We start from the raw sequence: 20,401 nt of genomic DNA on the forward strand, positions 1-20,401 counted from the left end.
TCAGATGGCCTAAGTTTTCACCTTTTTTTACAGATCAGCAAATGACTGAGTTTTCTAATATTCCGTCTACCACTGTTAGTGCTGAGGGTAAGGCAGTGAGACCGCCCAGTGTGATTTATTCATGGATGCAGAATAAACGTGAACAGGTAGGATGATATGGTTACAGGATTTATATTTGCATGTAACATTGACAGCATCAAGGCTCTCACGTGAGTGAGCCATCAGGAATAAAAAGGACTTTTTTTTGATGCTTCCTGTGTTAAATTGCCCCGCATGAAATTGCCAGTGGTGGACTGGTTTTGAGCTGAGCTTGGTTTGTGTGAGGAGCATGGGTTCGAGTGTGGCTGGATCCGAGTGAATGAGGCGAAAGTGGTAGGTGGGTGATAAGGTCAGAGGGGGAGCAGGCACCCAGAGCTCATCGGTCCCATGCGTATTGTCAAGACTGACATTTTCTCAGAGTGAGATGGAAAGCCACTGTATGGTTTTGCCTGTAAGAATGACATGATGTAACTTTATATTTTGAAAGTGCTGCTGGCTCCATCTGCTGTGTTAAGACTACATTCTCAGAGACCGTGTTTCCCCGAAAATAAAACCAGGTCTTATATTAATTTTTGCTCCAAAAAATGCAGTAGGGCTTATGTCCAGGGGATGTCATCCTGAAAAATCATGCTAGGGCTTATTTTCCGGTTAGGTCTTATTTTGGGGGAAACACGGTAATAGTAGTAAAGCTGCTGAAGTAATCTAGTGTGAGATGGTGGTATGTGTGACCAGAGTGGTTGTGGAGGCTGTAAGATGTGAGCAAGGTCTGGACATATTTTGAAGGTAAATGTAATAGGTTTGGTTGTGGTGTGAAAGAGAGAGTCAGTGTTGATTCTAAAGTTTTTGGCCCAAGGATCTGAAATAATGTAGTTGGAATTTATTGAGCTGCAATTTGCTGATGATTCTAGAAGAAGGGATTTGATGGGAGCGAGGTGGGGAAATCTGGAGTTTGATTGTAAACATGTGGAGTTTGATTTTAAACATGTTGATTTTGAGATTCTTACTAGACAACTGAGTGAAAATACTGAATAAGAAATTGGACATATATCTGGAGTGTAGGGGAAAGTTCTGAGCTAGAAACGTAAATCTGGAAGTCATCAGAGTATAGACAGTATTTAAAACTGTGAGACTCCATGGAAACTCTTGGGGATGGTAGACACAGAAGAAAAGAGACACAAGAACTGGCACTCTCCAATAATTAAAAATCTGGGAGATGAGGAATAGCAAAGACCAGGTGACCACTGAGGTAAGAAGAGAACCAAGAAAAAAACTTTTCAAGGAGAAGTGGCCGATGCTCCTGCCAAGTCCCATGAGATTCAAACTAAGAATGAAGTGTCGTGTTAGAAATGTGGAGGTCATTGAGTCCTTGTGAAGAGCTTTCGGATGGAGTGGTGGGGAGGAATGCCTGATTGGCATGGGGTCAGGAGGGACTGGGAGAGGAACTGGAGACCACGAGAAAAACCGGGCCTTTTCAGGAGTTTTGCTATAAGAGGAGCAGAAAAATGGGGTAATAGCTGCAGGGAGTTAATGGGTCCAAGAAGGGTTTTATTTCTTAAGATGGCAGAAGTAATAACATGTTTGCTGATGGAATGATCAGTTGATAGAGGGAAGAACTGAAGGCATTTCACAAACTTCCGGATCCCATATGGCTCTACCTGCCAGAAGTACTGCCATGCCATGAATTTAATTTCAAGTTAGTTGGGGTTGTGTAGCTTTCAGCTTATAATACTAAGAAAATTGTTTTCTCTGTAAATGTCAATTAGTAGAAAATCATTCCACATCTTAAGGTTTTCTTGGTAAGGTAAATATGCTCTTTTTTGGTTTTAAGAAGTTAAAAGGGCAGGACAGCTGTGGAGAATTGAGAAAGAATATGGTCTTAGCAAATATCACCAGAACCACTTAGAATTCCTTTTATTATGACAGGTCTCTAATTTGGGGGTTAGACATGTGCACATGGTAATGCAGTTGGTCAGATGGCGCATCTCGGTAATCTAATTTATAGCACAAAGGTATTTACTTACGTGCTTTATTGTAAATATTCTTTTCTCTGTAAGATGTGAGGTGTTTAAGTTAGTGTCAGGAAGAACCTAGAAATATGTAATATTATTTTTGAATAGAATTGAAAACTGTAAATGTGTTAATTCTTTTTTTTTCCAACTCAGATTAAGAATTTCTTGTCAAAACGGGTGCTGATAATGTATTTTTTCAGTAAGGTAAGATTGTGTAGTTATAGCCTTGGGAATCAATCAGGGGAGAGGAAATGAAATAAGAAATGAAGTAGCAGATAGGATTTGACTTCTGAGTGTTTAGCTGGATCCCAGCAAGCCCAGCAGCTTTGCATCGTGCTTCACTTAACCTTCATTTTAACAATAGCTGCCCTGTACTCACTCAGTGGCTCCCTGAGTCTCTGGGCTGCAGGCAGCTTTGTGCTGAACACAACCCCTTCCTGCAAAATGAGCAAATCCATGGCGATCCTTCACGGCTGGTTGTCTTCCTAACACCTTTGTGGCCAGTTTGGTGTTCAGATGAGAGGTGACGGGGTTAGATCGCAGCTGTCAAACTTGTGTTGGATAAAAAGTTGTAATTCAGGCCACAAGCTAAATGACTTTCCAACTTGTCTCTCAGCTGCTCCAGCTGCCACAGGAGAGTAAATCTCAATTGCAGAAGCTAAAGATTCATTTCTATTTTCTCTGGCTACAGCTGTTGTGTGTTAACTAATCCTTTGATGAGCAAAACCTTTGCCCATATGTAGGGGAAAGAATTTTTGTTTTGTTTTAGTTTTTTGAATCTCGCTTCTCTCTTTCTGCAGATATTGCAGTATTAGCTAATATTGCAGTCAATTATGCCTCCATGTGAAAATTTGCATTGGCATACCTTATTTATTTGTATTCTTTGGGCGTAATACTCTGGTGGGGAGAGAAATCTGAGTAACCCTGATAGAACATAGATACATATAAAAAGAACCATTTTAAGTGCTTGAAACTTTTTTCCACTGTGGTGGCAGGGAAGATCCACTCAGCTATCAGTGACCGTTACCAAAAATAATCGGCCTTAGGCTGTCCATTAGAGCTTTGGGAAAACTATGAGACACCTGAGGAAGGTGTCTTCCTCCACCAAGAGGAAGAGAGGGCGTCTGAAGTTTTACGTCAGTGCTTTGTGTCAGAAGGATGGAGGGAAGTCACCCTCGTGTAATGTACCCCATGCTCTTTTCACCTGAATTCCCTCCGTTAATTCTGACACCATTCCTGTGAGTGGTCTTTCTGTTCTCTTTTTACGGATAGGGAAACCTGAGGCTCTGGGGGGAGGTCAGGTGGCTAGCCTAAGGGCACATAGCGTGTAAGTGGCAGAGCAGGCTCGGCTCAAAAAGGTCTCCTTTTTCCTTGCAAGTGAACAGTTACTTTTGATTGTAATTTTGCAAGTGGATCTATCTTATAATAAGGAGTTATAGACACATAGACACTGCTATTTGATGTTGAGAAATGTAACGTGCTGTTATGCTTAATAGGCTTCGTTGAGTGCATTACCAAAGGCAGCATTTGTTTAAATGAGCTAATTGTTGCTTCATGCTATTCGGGCTTGTTATATTAAATAAGGTTGGGTGGTTTTTCTTCGAAGTAGGATTGGGGTAGATAATTTAAGAGAGGTAATATGTGTTTAAGCAGTTTTTTTTGGTTTTGTTTTAAAACAAGCTTTTGTAAACATTCCCCTAAATGAGCTCTATACTAATCCTTAAGGTGTGTTGAGCATATGAAACTCTTATTTTAAATGATAAACTGAGGCACATAGAAATTTAGAGACTTGGCAGGTGTCACATAATAAGTTAGTGGCAGAATGCTGTGTTGCAGTTAGATCACATTGCATTAGAATTTCAGATTTTAATTCTTGAGGCAGCTGTGAAGTTTTCATTGTTCCAGTCTACATAGTTGATTAGATGAAATAATAAGAGTTTTTGCCCAGGGGAACTTACTTAAATGTTTTTGTTGTATTTGTAGCACCCGGAGGCTTCCATTCAAGTTGTTTTTTCAGATGCCCAAATGCATATTTGGGCATTAGAAGGTAAGCAATGTCAGTGAATTATAACTATGATTTTAATTATCAGTTAAATATTGAAGTATAATCTATGAAAGGTCAGTTTTGGACTTTGATGTCAATCTTCGAATTTTCAGATACATTTTTATATTTTTGTTTCATACAGATCATTTTTCTTGTATATTTAGGTGTACTTTGATTTGGGCAGAAATTTTTCTTGTATATAAATAAATAAACTGAGCCTGGGATTCTTGTATATCTTTCTGTACTTCAAAAAAACTGCAATTAATAGGTTGTTTTTAACTGACAACTTATGTTGATACAACTTATTTAACATATTTAACATATTTAACTTAGATTAAACATGAAAACGTAGTTGTTAATTTATATATGTCTTATAGATACTACTGCCTTCTCAAAGCTTAAAGGATACTTCTTCAGAGAGGCCTTTTCTGACACTGGATGAAAAGCATCCTCACATTCTCCAAAAACTTTTTCCTCCTGCTAGAACTAAAGCAGACTGTCATCTTATTGGGGACTACTGCAGTTGAGCATTTTTCCAGTGCCTCTTCCAACCTCATACCCATTTTTCTATGTATACCCTTCTCTTTTATTTAGAAGTTCTTTATAGATTCAGAATATTAATCCTTTCTCAAATCGATGTATTGCAAATAGATTTGCCTATTTTTGGATACACTTTTAACTTTTTTCTTCTTTTTCCTGGAGGTCTGTCTCACCTAGTAGCAGCATCGTTTACAGAAGATAGATTTGGGGCTGTGCAGACTACACTACCAGCTATTCTTAATACTTTGTTGACACTGCAAGAGGTAGGCAACATGTGGGTTGGATGGCCATAGAGGTCCTGTTCCCTCCCCCACCCTATCCCCTGCCCCAGGGTTTTTTTTTAATATATCATATTTACTGAGTAACAAAATACATGTTGAAGTTAAAATAATGGTACTATTCTCACCCTTAGGAGATTATAATCTAAGACCCTTAGGAAGAAAAACTTTTAATTCATTGATAAGTAATAATTTTGTAACAGAAAAAGAAAGTATACTAAAGAAAGTATACTAAACCTGTAGGCTATACCTCTGTTAGTAATCAGATTACTTAGGATATTACAATTCTGTTCAATGGTATACATTTGGATCCTTACACAATTTGTAGCTACTAAAAGTGACCTGTAATTAAATTGCCCATGTAGATAATGAATTACCTATTGGCCAGAGGCTCACAACAATCCAGCTAAAGCCAGTAGATCCTTGCCATCAGGATGGGCGCATAGTTTTAAATTAATAGGTCTTTTTAGTGCTAGACTTAAAGGCAGAAAAATAAAATGTATAGGCCGCCTTTCCTAACTTCATGCTTTACACCGCCTTGTAGTATCGGTTGTATGTCAGATGGGACATACAAACCCTTGAGTGCTAGAGGCATTTAGAGGCTGGGATGTGCTGGGGTGTGCTGGAGGTGTGCTGGGGTGTGCTGGAGGTGTGCTGGGGTGTGCTGGGGTGTGCTGGGGTGTGCTGGGGTGTGCTGGAGGTGTGCTGGAGGTGTGCTGGGGTGTGCTGGAGGTGTGCTGGGGTGTGCTGGGGTGTGCTGGGGTGTGCTGGAGGTGTGCTGGGGTGTGCTGGAGGTGTGCTGGGGTGTGCTGGAGGTGTGCTGGGGTGTGCTGGGGTGTGCTGGAGGTGTGCCGGGGTGTGCTGGAGGTGTGCTGGGGTGTGCTGGAGGTGTGCTGGGGTGTGCTGGGGTGTGCTGGAGGTGTGCTGGGGTGTGCTGGAGGTGTGCTGGGGTGTGCTGGGGTGTGCTGGAGGTGTGCTGGGGTGTGCTGGGGTGTGCTGGAGGTGTGCTGGGGTGTGCTGGGGTGTGCTGGAGGTGTGCTGGGGTGTGCTGGAGGAGGTGATATTGAACTAGGTTTGCAGGGTTAACAATTAGTGCATCTTTTGGTCTTGGGAAGCAATTTAAGATATGAAGAGAAATCATGCTTCACTGTCCATTTCTTCATCTCAGTTCATTTTACCTCTTGAAAAGTCTTACCCACCAAAACCAGTGTTTTTGGATTTTTTTTTGCCTTGAGTCTTCTTTGTGTCCACTCTCTCATGTATGTTACTTGAGACATGTATGTACACATGGATAGTTTCATTATTTATGCTCTTTTTGCAGTTACTTTTCTCTAAAGAAATAATTTCCTAGTCTTTCCCCACAACTTCTAATATTTGGCTGGTCTGACCACACTAGGATAACCATGATTTGGGCATATCTTTGGTACTCACATAGCAGAGTTTGTTTCTAATCACTCTGGCTGTGTAGCTCACAGCAAATACCAGTACAATGCATTCTAGTCTACAGAATGATTTCATATCATTATTTTTTTAATCCTCATAATTATCCTGTGAAGTACTTCAGATGGCGGTATTTTAGCACTCTTTCACAGATGAGGGAGGCTCGGTAGCGCAGTGACTTTCACACATGCAGATCTTGTAGGTGCAGAGCTGGGACTTGAAGCCAAGCTGATTGCGGGCCATCAGCAGTGTAGTAGACCCCAGGGAAAGCTGCAGCTCCTCGTCCCTTATTCTTTGTCTTGGGCTCTTTATTTTGACACGAGGTTCTCTTCAGAGAGAACATTTCTACCCCTGTAATCATGCTTTCAAACGTTTTGAACCAAGACCTGCAGTACGTTTGCATTAGATATAGAATGTGTGTATGTGTGTGTAACAGAAACAAAAGATTTTTAGAATAGTACTTACCTTTTACTATATGCATTTCCATCTAATGTTTTCCATTCTATTTCATTTTTAAAAATGCTGGTTGAAACTGAATTGGTTTCAGAAGGATCACACTGCCCTGGAGATACTCTTTCTTCTCACCTTCCCATCATCAGAATACCTAATTCTTCTTTGTAGTTGGTTATGGGTAGGTATGACCAGGAAAACGATCAGTTTATTTGACTATAGTTGTTTATACCTTTGGTTAGGAAGGTAGGAATTACAGATTTGTGGAAAGGTCTGACTCTGTTTACTTTGAAACAGAGGAGTTGGAAAGGAGAATCCTTTTGAGCAGCAAAGCAGAAAGAGACAGAGGCATATTTTTAAGAGTTGGAAGAGGTGAAAGGAACAAAAACAGGACCATTGACTTGGTACTTAGCTTCTGAGTATAAAAACCCTTCGTTGTGGAAGGCTTGTGGCATCTCTTCTCTCCTAGGCCACGTCACATCAGCCTTTTGCAACAGTCATCAGATTTTGCATATTACCTTACGGTCTTGCCTTTTCCACCCCATATCCTTAGATTGACTGTAATGAGTAATCCAGTGTCCATATGGCTGGATATTTGTCCCACACCTTTTTGGCAGCACAGCTCTTTGACTTCTCTTATGTACCCTTCAGTCTCAGCCCACGGCCATCACCCAGGCTTCATTATCCCCTGAATTCTCATACTCCAAAACTTAAACTCTAGGATTCTATCTTCTAAACCAGAATCCTGAAACATTTTGTGCTGAAGATCTCTTTGGCAGTCTGCTCAAGCCTGTGGATTTTTTCTCAGGATAATGTTCTTAAAAGCATAAAATAAAGTACTTGGGATTAGAAAGGAAAGCAATTATATTGGAATAAAATTATGAAAGTATTGAATTTGTGATATAGTAATGTATGCCTTTTAATTCATGCATTAACTAACAGGATCTATCAGTGAGTCTAATGACTGTCATCATTTTGAAGTAGCGATAAGGTTAATGGTATTTCAAGATCATTGCAATAGTAATGTGATATGAAGATAATTGGCGATTTCTGTTGGTGACAAATTCACAGGAACTGCTAATGCAATTGTGATTTGTTGCTTACATTCATCATTGAAAGAAATGCTAATTTTTAATTAGAGCTTATCACTGAAGACATATACGTAAATTTTATCCTAACGTTTACGCCCCCTGAATTTTACCCATATATCTGTGGGCTCATGTAAGAGCCCTTACTCTAAGCATACTCTTACTCCAAGCATGCTCTTGCTTTTTCTGTACACTGTGTCCTTATCAATATTTTCCTTTGTCTTTCAGTCTCTCCTGGCTGCATATGTATCTTTTCCTATTCAGCTTAGATGTTAATAGTCTGTCACTTCAACCATTTTATTCCTAATTCCTTCTACTCCTTGTCCCTGTGTTCTTCAGTTGTTTGCTCATGTGGCAAAACCTCTATATCCACCACGCATCCATTCTTGTTTGCATCGCTCCTGTGTTGGCCTTACTTCAGGCCCTTGGCATTCTTGACCTGAATTATTGCTGTGGCCTCTTGCCCCTGCTAACTCTTAACAGAGATTCTTTTCTGACTCCAGCCATTCTCCTGTTCTTCCCATGAGCCCTCTGCTCTAATAACTACCAGGGACTAGTCAGTTTTCCCCCAAAATGTATTTTATTTTCTTAACCTAACTCTGACTCTATACATGATGTCTTTTCTTTCCTTTTTTGCCTAGAACAGATTTTTCTCCTTTTGTCTAGCTCTGCCCTGTAACCCCCATCTCAACACTTTTATTACACTGCATTTTAATTTTCCATTTACTTCATTGTCTCTATTAGTCGGAGTAGAGGCAGGGACCTTGTCTTACATCTGGCATGGTACCTGGCTGTCCTTATCATCTAATAGTAGTAGTATTCTGTACCAGAGATTCTCAACTCGGTTGATTTTGTTTCCCAGGAGACATTTGGCAGTGTCTGGAGACATTCTGATTGTCACAAGTAGGAAAGTGCTATTGCCATGTATTGTGTAAGAGGCCAGAGGTGCTGCTAAACAGCCTCCAATGCCCAGGAACAGCCTCCACAATAAAGAATCAGCCAGTCCAAAATGACTGTCGGACTGAGGTTGAAAACCTCTGCTCTGTGGTCATTATTTCCAATAACAAAGTCTGCATTTATCCTTAACATTTGTTTGGAATTCTGGCTTTAGTGGAGTCAACTTTCGTTTTAGCTAGGTTATAAGTAGGATCCTTCAGACCAGAGACTTTCAAGTCTCTACATAGTGAAAGTTTGTTAATGACACCGATAGATAAATATTGCGGGGAGAGCAACTCTAATTTTCTCTTTATTTGGCTTTTGTGCGTGTACTAACGACTGCATATAAATATAAATGGGCAAAAAGTGTCGGTTTTCATAGTACAGCCCTCTTTAGGCTTTACACGTATTAGGGCCAAAGTTAAGGCCTTCAGGGAATTTTAAATATTTCCTGAAGAGTATATTGTGTTCAGTGGTGTGTTGTACTCGCTGCTTATACTTTTTATTGTTTGGGATAATTCTTTACTAAATATTTGAGACTCTAGTTGTATAATGTGAGGCTTCAGGGCAGGAACCACGTGTAGTGCAAACAGTGAGTGCTCAGTAGATAACTTGTTTAATCTCACAGCTTATTAAGTACTTCAGTTCTCCTAACCAGGGGGCACAACTTGAGATACATAAACCAGTGTTTCCTGAATTTCAGTTATTCATACACTTCCGTCGTCGTTTTTTTTGGCCATGCTGTTTATTACAACATACTGTTGTCATAATTTTAGTCATTTATATTCCACCGGAACTATTACTTAGTATTTTAAATCATTCATTTTTAACTTAAATTTATTTTAAAGGAAAGTTTATATCACTTTTGTAAAAGGAAAACTAGTTGACTTGCTAGAAATAGAATACAGGTGTATGTCCCCTTATCTCAAACCCTAGGATAGATTTCAAAATTGAGATTTTTTTGAATTTTAAAATGTAACATATAGTATTGGTATTGAGGAATACCAATAGGACTGTTATATAATTTTTGATATGTATACTATATGTTACATTTTAAAATCCAAAAAAATCTCAATTTTGAAATCTATCCTTAATCAGATACATTAATACTTTTCTCCAATGAAATATCTGAATGTTTATATTAAAGACTAAATAGTTTATGTCAGTTCGGGTCAGGTTTTACTGCCAGATGAGGTCAGGCGGGTCAGGTCAACTTTTGCCACCAACAGTTACACAAGTTTGTGTTCAGAATTTTTTGGATTTCAGTACTAAGGATAAGACAGAGTCAGAAAAGACAGTGATTGTAAGCTTTAGGTAGCTACTGTTGTTTGCTGAAGTCCCTTAACACGAATCCTGCTTATCCTTTATTATAAAAGGAGATTAGTGATGATTAAAGATATGTTAAGGACATATTAGCTCCAAACTGAGACTTTACCCCCTGATTTAACCCTCATGCCATTAGGGTCTGTTGGACCTAATTTATTTTTTGCATTTCTTTTTTGAGCTGGTCCAACTATTTGTAAGGTTTGATATTTTATGACTTCTATTCTCTCTTAGAGGTCTTTCAAAAAACAAAGAAAACAATTCAACAAAATTTATTCTTCTGCAATTTACCCTTTAGACCCCTTTAAAATTTTAGTGATTTTACATTTCCAGTATCTTGAAACAATTTGTTGTGTGATCATCTTAGGAATTATTTCATTATTACTCATCAGTTATTCTCAATTGCGGTAAAAAGACCAGTAAGAAAACAGAAGCACGATGAAATCATGTAGTGTATGGCATCGTCTTTCAAGAAAAAGTACATATAAGTAGCCTGGAGCCACATCCTTATAGTATTTTTGTTGTTGTTAGGTCTCATTGAATACAGCTGCTAATTCAGAATTTAAAAACTTTTCCACCCACTTGGTAAAGGGAAGAAAATTGCCATCATGTTACGTAGTCATTTAGGTAAATTAGAAAATGAATTCAAAGAGACAAATAACAGCACTCTAGACCATATCTGATCAATAGAAATATAATTCACATATGTAACTTTACATTTTCTAGTAGTTACATTAGAAAAATACAGGTGATATTTGTTTCAATAATATATTTTATTTGTCTCAGTATATCTAAAATATAATTTTATCATGTAATCAGTATAAAATGATTGAGCTATATTTTTTTATAGTAAGTCTTCAAAATCTGGTCTATATTTTTTACTAATAGCGTATCTCAATTCAAACCAGCCACATTTCAGGTCCTTGATAGCTACATGTGTCTTAGTGATTACCATATTGAACAGTGTAGCTATAGATTTTAATGATGATGGTGAACTTGATTATATAAAAGGAATTTCAGACTGATATTTCAGATCATAATATTCTAGATATATTTTCTCAAACTCAAGAATTGTTGACAGACATATTTTTAAGGAGAAAAAAGGAAATATATGTGATATTCTCCTCTAGAAAGTCACTCAACAGGAAGGACTTCATCCCATAATATAAGTAAGAACATGAATCATCCCATTTTGCTGAAAGTAAATGTGATAGTATTCCTTCATCTTCTATGACATTTATGTGCCAAAATTGACTTTATACAATTTATAAGTGGATAAATGCTAAAAGTGTACAAAGGACATTGGAAGGCATAGATGATATCAAAATGAAAAAGTCACTGGATTAACCTTTTGAATTTGTCTTTATAAATCTAAGAATGAAAATGTTTTGCAATTATGGTGCAAAGAAAATGGTTGAACTCTCTTCAACAAAATTATAAGTTACTGGGGCGGGCCCGGTGGCTGGCAATTGGAGCTCCATGCTCCTTCCTAACTCCGAAGGCTGCCGGTTCAATTCCCACATGGGCCATTGGGCTCTCAACCCCAAGGTTGCTGGTTTGATTCCTCAACTCCCGCAAGGGATGGTGGGTTCCACCCCCTGCAACTAAGATTGAACACGGCACCTTGAACTGAGCTGCTGCTGAGCTCCCGGATGGCTCAGTTGGTTGGAGCGTGTCCTCTCTATCACAAAGTTGCTGGTTTGACTCCTGCAAGGGATGGTGGCCTGCGCCCCCTGCAACTAACAACAGCAGCTGGACCTGGAGCTGAGCTGCGCCCTCCTCAACTAAGATTGAAAGGACAAAACTTGACTTGGAAAAAGTCCTGGAAGTACACACTGTCCCCAATAAAGTCTTGTTCCCCTTTCCCAATAAAATCTTAAAATATATATATATATATATGTAAATATATATATATATAATCAAAATTTTTTTTAAATTGCATTTTGATGGTGCAAATGCAAAAAAAGAACCAGAAGTAATGATAAGCTAGAACCTCAATTTGAAATCAGTATTATAAGATGGGTATGTTCCAGGTTTATGCTTGATAACTAGTGAGCAGCTAGTTGCAGTCAAAGGACATTGCCCATTTCAGATGTATATATATCTTCAAAACCTGGAAAATATGTTTGTATTCTTCTTTACATTTCTATAGTTAGTTTACTTTATCTTGTCATGCTTACTTCTGTAAAATGACTTTATAAAAAGGGTCCCTTGGACCAAGGTGGTAAACAATGACGACTATTTTTCCTGATATACTGAGAGTTAATCAGAAGGTTTGCAAGAAAATTGAAAAGGAAGTAACTTTTCCATTTTGATTCACTGTTGTTTAATGTTGCTTAAGTATGTCACTGAATACCACCTCCCATAGTGCCTAAAATTATCTCAAGTATGTTTCAGTTTGGGGAAACACTCTTACTGCTGTTGAAAGAATAAATGATTGGACTTGAAGTTATCATGGCAGACAGAACGCATATTAAATCTTGTCCCTTCCCCCAAACTCTGCTAAACTACAGTAAAGGACTTTGAAAAAGACATATAAATCCATAAACAGGAGAAGAGACAACAGCAACAAAGTTTTCAAAGCTGGGCAATAGATCGTTGACATAAATGACTTAGCAGATCCCAGAGGGAAATCTGAAGTTGTTAGTGGGACAAAACACCAACCACCTCTGGAAACAAGGGTAGAGACAGGTACCAAAATGAAGAGGTTTAGGTGTGAGCTGTTTCAAAACCAGTTAGATCTCTAGATTCTTTGCTGCTGCTGCTCCCCCCTCACTCCAGCGGAAGTCAGAGTTTATCCTTTAGAGAGAGTAGAACACTGGGTCTTTGGACTGAGAGAGTCCAGACACAGCTGTGGGTTCTGCACCAAAAGCACAGGGATGTCCTCAGTAGCTCTCTGTTCCCCACTTGGCTCCCCGAGCACTGGAGACCAGGCCCTCCAGACAGCGTGCTGGAAAAACTCTTCTCTGGGAACTCTGAGCTCACCCCACAGAAGTCCACACAGATCACCTATTGTGACGTGTTGTCAGTAATATCAACCGTGTACTCAGAGTTTTCGGTCAGCTCTTTAGGAAGTCCACTCTCGGGTATGAACCAAGGAGTCACTAGATTTCTGAGGAAGGTCTGTAACATAGACAATAAAAGATCAAAAGAAGCAACTTGGAAGAAACTGACAAGCAACCAAAAACACAACAAAAATCATCAAAATCCTCAGACATAAGAAAGGATATTGCCTCCTTGAAAAAAAGTAGGGTGCCTCTGAACAATAATGAATGTCAACTACAATTTTACATACATAGTTAAAAGAAGTGAAGTTCAGCATTAGGAATAGAGACAGTGGAAATGTAATAGCTGTGTGTGATGTCAGGGGTAGTAGATGGAGGGAGGGGGCTCATCACTGTGAGGGATATAAATGATAAATGTCTATTACATTGTTTTGTACACCTGAAACTAATTAAAAAAAAATTTTTAAAAAGGGTGCTAAAGTAAAAAGGATCAAGAGCTCTTAAAATTAAGAATATGATGGCATAAATCAGTTTAACTGTTGTTTTTATTTCTTTTGGTGGTTCTATCCATTACAAATAATAGGTTTATACTATTATTTCTAGTCACTTTAGACATTATCTTACTGTAGTAGATTAATACATGTATACTTTTCTGTCCTCACTTCTGTCTTAAGGTGGTTATACCATGTAAAAATAATATTATTCACCTTTGGCCTTTAAAAGATACACTTAAATCTCTATTATTCTATCAACTATAAATCAGTTTCTCTTTTGAATTCTCTCTCTCCCCACATATTCTTGTGTGTAGATGATTTATCATCTAGAATTGAAAAAGAAGATTAGTAAATAACTTTTATTATGTAAAGTATAAAGTTGTTTTGGTTTTTTTTGCTGAGCTTTAGTTTATAATAAAGACACTCTTACCATCACACAGAAATACATAATAAGCAGAGTAGGTGTCTATGTTTCACTCCCCAGTTTTGCATTTTCAAGGCTGTTGTGAAGTATAGCTCCTTGTTAGAGGAAAGATCTGGACTTTTTCCTGGTCTGTTTGTCATCCAAAATAAATATTTCATATATGTCTTTGTATGTGTCTGTCTGTCTGTCTGTCTGTCTGTCTGTGTGAAATAAAATCTCCTTAATACATTGGACTAAATTGGCTTTCTCAGTAGTTTGAACTAATGTGTTTTCTTTCTTTCTTGATCCAGGCAGTTGACAAGTACTTCAAGCTTCCTCATGCTTCCAGTAAGCCACCTCGGATTTCAGGAAGCCTTGTGGACACTTCTTATAAAACATTAAGATTTGCATTTAGAGCATCATTAAAAACTGCCATCTATCGAATAACTACTACATTTGGTGAACATCTGAAGTAAGTTTACCTGTTTTGTTCCCTGATGATAGTCCACTTTCAGGAGGTCCCCTAAGAAATAGATCTGAGAATTATAAAGTCTTACGTGTTGAAAGTGTTCTTCTGGCACCTTCTTGATTCTTACTGGAAATTAACAGCTTGGATTTAGACTTAATATTTATATTTTAAAATGTGGCCTATCATAAGCTTTGGGGCCTTCTTTCAGATGGACAAAAAAAGAGGATAGAAAGTTATAAAAACAGCAAATGTAATCACACATTATTATCATTTTTTTAAATTACCAAAACATCCTTAAGGGAGAAAAAAGACAAAGAAAATTCTGTTGCATCTTGGTTACTAAGACGTGGGTGAGCAGAGTATTCCATAAACGAGTCCTTGGTGCTTTGTGAATCATGCTGGAAAAACCATGACAGACCACAACACCTTCAGACACAGAGCCAGAAAGAAAACCACAAATGCCAAACCTGTTTATATTTAGTTGCATTGATGTTTACTGCTTTCCTCTCATGAAATAATCTAGCGAGGCAGGATAAGGGATACTAGTTTATTAACTAAACTATGTTTATCATAATTATAAATGAACTTGAGAAGACACGAGAGATTGCTGTGCTTGTCTGTATGCAATCAATAGTTTAGAACTTCCTCATACACCTGCTTTAATAAACAGTAGAATATTTTCTTTTACTTCCATAATTCCAGGTAGCAGCAGTAGCAAGTTTTACGGCACACATTGGTTCTGTGTGGGAATTCGAGAGAGCTGTACATAACCCTCTGTCCTTAAGAGGTTTATTCATTTGTTTAAAAACAAACAAAACTATTGAGTGCCTTCCACATCTGTGCTCTCCAATATGATAGTTATGTATGGCTATTTAAATTAATTAAAGTTAAGTGAAATTTAAAATGCAGTTTGTTAGTCACACTGACCTCATTTCAGGTCCTCAGTAACTCCATATGGCTGGCAAGTGGCTTCTTGGTGGGACAGCTTAGATTCAAAACAATCTCATTGTTGCAGAAAGTTCTATTGGACAATGCTGTTCTAGACAATACACTTAGCACTTTATACATTCGTTTTCTTCATTTACTCTTCTCAAAAAGCCTGTGAGGTGTAGAGATGATCATAATTGTACAAATAAGGAAACAACTCAAAGAGGTTAAGAACTTGCTTAATAGCACAATCCAGGGAGAGTTAGAACATGAACCTGAAATCAGGTCTTTCTTGCTTTTAAAATTCCACCTTCTTTTCCTGTATACCACCAGACCGCCTCTGAGATATAAACTGCCATGCAGGATACTCTCAGAAAACTCTTGATGAATTCAGAGAATGAAATAGGTGTGATGTATACTGATGATCGAGCAAAAAACAGGGAGAAAAGGGGAAAGTTGAGATTTCTTAGATGAGAGATAGGTGACTGATAAATTATGAGAATGAAACTGCCTTAGTTTATTTTCTAGAGCCATGTTTTATATGTGCACTGAAATGGATGAGGTCAGTAGAGACTATTTTGTACAAATAAAGAACAGAATGATCTGGTAGAAAAAATGTTAGATTTGGAGTTAAAACATTACATTATTGACTCTGTGATTGTGGGCAAGTTACCTTATGATTTAAGTAACTTGCCCAAGATTATGCAGGTAATAAGTTGCAGAGCCAGAATTCAGACTCAAATCTGTGACCCTAGAGCTCTAGCTACAGTGTCTATTTTCTCCCCTAACCTTTGAAGCGTGCTGCCACTGCTTATCCTTCCATGAAAAGGGTACGTTATTCATCCCACTTTGTTCCATTGGCTGCTATTAGAGATAAAATGGGATCATACGTCTATAAAGCCCAACCTGTACATTATATATTGTTGGACAATATATATTACTGTATAATAATACCCAATTTATTCATTTTCCAAAGCTCCACCTCTGAGAACCAGGTATAAATGAAGTAAACTCAGGAGGCGTGAAAATTAACATGGCCAGTTCTCATGGGAGACACTCATTCAACACCTATTTACTCTTTTTTTTAAAATTTGTTTTTCAGTTACAGTTGACATACAATATATATTGACTCTTAATGTAGGCAAATTTGATTTACTGGTTTTCCAACCCGTAGCGTATTGGTTTTGAGGGGAGTAGACAGGAGAACTATTCGAGTCAGGAGCGCTGACAGTACTAAGACGTAGTGCAGTACCAGCTCGCAGAGGGAAGGGTCGTGAGGAAAGTTGCAGACTTGGTGTTTGAGAGAGTTCAGAGCCCTTTAGTAGGAGGTTACAGCCTCACTAGCACCTAGGCAGAAGCTGCGCAGTAAAATATTTGAAGTAGTTCAATTAGAGGCAGCTACATGGTTTAAGAAAGCAGAGATGTGTATGTATAAGGTCTTTTGGAATGATTTGTAGCAAAATTGTTATAATAAGGCTCTGGCACTTTTAAGAGTGGTGACCTTCAGTTACTGGAATTTTATCATTCCGTGATGATATATTACTATTCAACAGCTAGAAAATCAGAATCTTTCATTGTATTCACTTTTTGGCCAGAAGTATAAGAGGAAGTTTTACACTAGTTTCTGTATATATTTGCCCAATTTTGTCAAGGTAATGTATTTTTCTAGGGGCAAAGGTAGGGAGAGAACTCAATTTCCCCATCCAAGACAATTTATTTTCAAAGGGAAAAGTAAATCGAAACCACCGAGCTGTTACCTTTGAAAACGATTAGTGGAGTCTATTATGTTTTAACCAAACATTTTAGTTTAAAGGATTTTATATTAAAGACAATTCAAATACTCCACAACTCAAAGATAATGTTGGAATCTGGTTTAAATAAAATAATAAAATCCAGAAAATCTGCAAGCCCTGGAACTCTACACAGCAGGTTCCACAGCAGAGCAGGTTAAAATCGATGCCTTCACTTGTCAGTCTTAATTTGCTTTGGTCTTTTAGAAGGTGGAAGCATGCCATTACTGAATGCGAGCCGCCCTCCTCATTAGATTAAGAAGGGTTTTCATCCAACTTTTTCAGAAGTACTAAATAAGTGAAGATTTCTATTCATTTTTAATTGTTTTGAAAAATATTGACTCTGTGCTCTGTGGTTCACTTAATATGCTTAATGTAAAATAAAGCTTATGCTTTGAATTTATGTTTCATTTAGTGCTGTGCAAGCATCTGCAGAACATCAGAAAAGACTTCAACAGTTCTTGGAGTTCAAAGAATAGTTAAGTAATATAAACTGTGTTCATTACACTGCTGATACAACTACAGATGGGACAGTAACTGTTCAGCATTCTTGGATCAGAAGAAAATGGACTAATTAGATGCTTCCTTTGTCGTGGTGGTTGCTTTGAAAACTATACTTTAATGGGAGAAATCATGGAAAGAAATTCTCAACAGAAAAACTGAAAACGGCCTTTTCTGTACCAGTTGCTTTTTGTGTTGTGGTATAATAAAATCTTTATTCAATTTTACAGAAGCATCTATGGCAGTAGAAATGTCTCTAGCTTATATAGCTTAATCATAATAACTAGAAAATGTTTAGAATTTACATTTGAGAGGGTTAGAGCCAGTTCAGAAGGTAAAATAGGTTGACTTGATCCAGTCTTCCTTTCTAATCGGTCTGAGAGTTTAGCTCTCTGTAAACTGAAGATACGTAAACTTCTTTAGAGAAGTGTCTGTTTACTAAAGGATAAAAATGGTAACACTGGAGAAAAGTTCACAGAAAAAAGTACAGTCTAAAGGACATATTTTGTTAATCTGTTAGGTTGTGTTTTTGTTTCCAGGAACAAATTAAATTTGCATGACTGTCCAAAAAAGGTCTCAATTTACAGATGCTAACTCTATATAAAGGAATGTGGAAAAATTCAGTTCTTAAGTTACAAGATGAAGCATTTGCATTTGGTTTTTGAAAGACAATCGACTGCCATGTATGAATTTATTTTGTACCATGTTAGTAAACAATACGTATATGGTGATTTTCCCAGCTATTTTTACTTTCTTTTTCTGGAACAAAACATTAAGTGATTGCAGAGTTTTTTAAGTGAGAGAAAAAGTTTTGCAAGAAGAACGAGGAAACGTTCGTTTTTTCCCCACCCTTCATCTTCATTAGATCAAATTATTTTGTGAAGCTGTTTTGGCCTCACAAAGGGAGCAGTCTTTGCTGTGTCAACTGGCTAATTAAAATATATTGGGAAAATCTTTACAGCCAGAAACAACTTAGTCATCAAATAGCAAGCGAGTTCAAGATATCAGGGGGATTACTTGAGAGCATGTTGTATGTCCTAAAGGTGAGCAAGGTGATTTCATAATTTATTTGCTCAACTTTTTTGGAGATGAGAGATTGGAAATCCTACTGGTAGATACTCACTGGATTAACTTTGGGCTGAAATGCTCCCTTGTAATTTTGTTCCTATTATCTTTTCCCTCTGGTGATCCCCAATATTTTCTTTAGTCAGCAGAGTATTGTATATGAATCTTTTATGTGTATATATGTCTACAGTTTGTCTGATTGCTGAGGTATTGTATCTTTATTCCCTTCATTTGTTGCCCCGTCAGCCGGCACATTCCAAATTATAAATGAATCCTGATGGTCTTTAAAGAGTCTTTATGAGACAATTCCCCAATTGTCAAGTGTTTGGAGGATTTCGGCTATTGTCATTGCTTTTTTCCTCCCCTGAAGTGAAGTTGATCTCTTTTTTTGAATATGCAAGTTGAATTTTGAATGTCATAGTTCCTTACAGATGACCAGACAATTGTGGCTAGGTTGACTGAGAACTGTTGTGTTCCGTATTTTAAATCCATTCAGCTTTTTATATCCCATTCTCTGTGCTGCCCCTGGCTGAGGCATTTTTGGGAGAACAGGACTCTTCACCTTCTGCTTCCATTAAAGAATTGTGGTATTTAACCCACTGGATTCCTCAGAATGATGATGGGATGATTCCTTTAATTTTTTTTTTTTTTTTGATTCCTTTAAATTTTGACTTAGATAAAATGTCTGGCTAAGTTTAGATTTTTGCCATTTCCCAAATACTTTAGGCAAAGGTACCTTTGATGAGCAATGTGAAAATTTTTGATGTGTTCGTTCCTATTTTCTCTCCAGAGAGTGCGCTTTGTACAAAGTATGGGTCATAGAAAGTGAAACTGCCTTCCCAAATCTGGATTGTATTTAGTTGGTGCAGTTCTTTTCCCCATTTGTGTGTTGATGATCTCCACACCATCTGGTGGGGTAGGGTGTAGCTCCATCACCTGTTATTAAAAAAGAGCTGCTTCTCCTATGTGCAAGGAGGAGGATCGTAGGAGGGCCAAGAAGAGAGAAGCATTTCCTTTGATGAAGTCACATCTTCCCTATGAGCCCACTGATGCTCTAACATGGGCCTGAAAATTAGAGTGTTCTTTAAAAGCTTTTCTCTGTCAGTGTAAAACATGATTCTATCAGCCCTTGTAATGTTTGCTTGACTCTTACGGAAGATATAAATCCATATAACTTCTTTCCTAGAGAACCAGGAAACTCTCCTAGAATAAACTTTGTGCAGTTGAGTAGACATGGATAAGTAAGAATTTGTTACTTTGCCAGATTTCTTCCTTGGTAATTGTTTTGTATGTCTTCCTGTAAATATGGTAATGTGTTTATATCCTTTTGTGTATCACCGACACTGAATTGGGTAGACAAATAAATTGACATTTTAAAAAAAATGGGACTATTAATTGAAATATGTGTATCTGCAGGGTCAATGATTTAATTTCTGGTGTGTGCGTTTCCTTAGCCATTTGAATTCCATCTCCACGTCATTGCTTATAAAACCTGAAAAGGTTTAACTTCTTGAGAAATCAGCTTTTGCCCTTAACTAGAGTAGTTTGGTGGGTGATCATTGTTTAATGCTAACGCAAAGGAGCCTGAATTCTGAAAGTC

At 37.8% G+C, this 20,401-nt stretch overlaps 1 protein-coding gene across 2 annotated transcripts in view; it reads left to right on the forward strand.

Moving 5' to 3' along the window:
* The window catches only part of NDC1 (NDC1 transmembrane nucleoporin), a 44,203-nt gene extending 24,005 nt beyond the window's left edge, over positions 1-20,198 (forward strand). Inside the window, exons 13-18 of one of the 2 annotated variants that reach the window (XM_081055696.1) lie at positions 34-146; positions 2,202-2,252; positions 4,032-4,095; positions 4,795-4,895; positions 14,361-14,521; positions 17,651-20,198. In XM_081055696.1, coding sequence (XP_080911822.1) covers positions 34-146; positions 2,202-2,252; positions 4,032-4,095; positions 4,795-4,895; positions 14,361-14,521; positions 17,651-17,714 — 554 coding nt within the window. In that variant the 3' untranslated portion in view covers positions 17,715-20,198. The remainder of the gene's footprint in view (positions 1-33; positions 147-2,201; positions 2,253-4,031; positions 4,096-4,794; positions 4,896-14,360; positions 14,522-17,650) is intronic. The other variant, XM_081055695.1, reaches the window with a different exon arrangement.
* Positions 20,199-20,401: the final 203 nt, after the last annotated feature.

Source organism: Rhinolophus hipposideros (assembly GCF_964194185.1).
Source record: "Rhinolophus hipposideros genome assembly, chromosome: 8".
NCBI classification, from domain to species: domain Eukaryota; kingdom Metazoa; phylum Chordata; class Mammalia; order Chiroptera; family Rhinolophidae; genus Rhinolophus; species Rhinolophus hipposideros.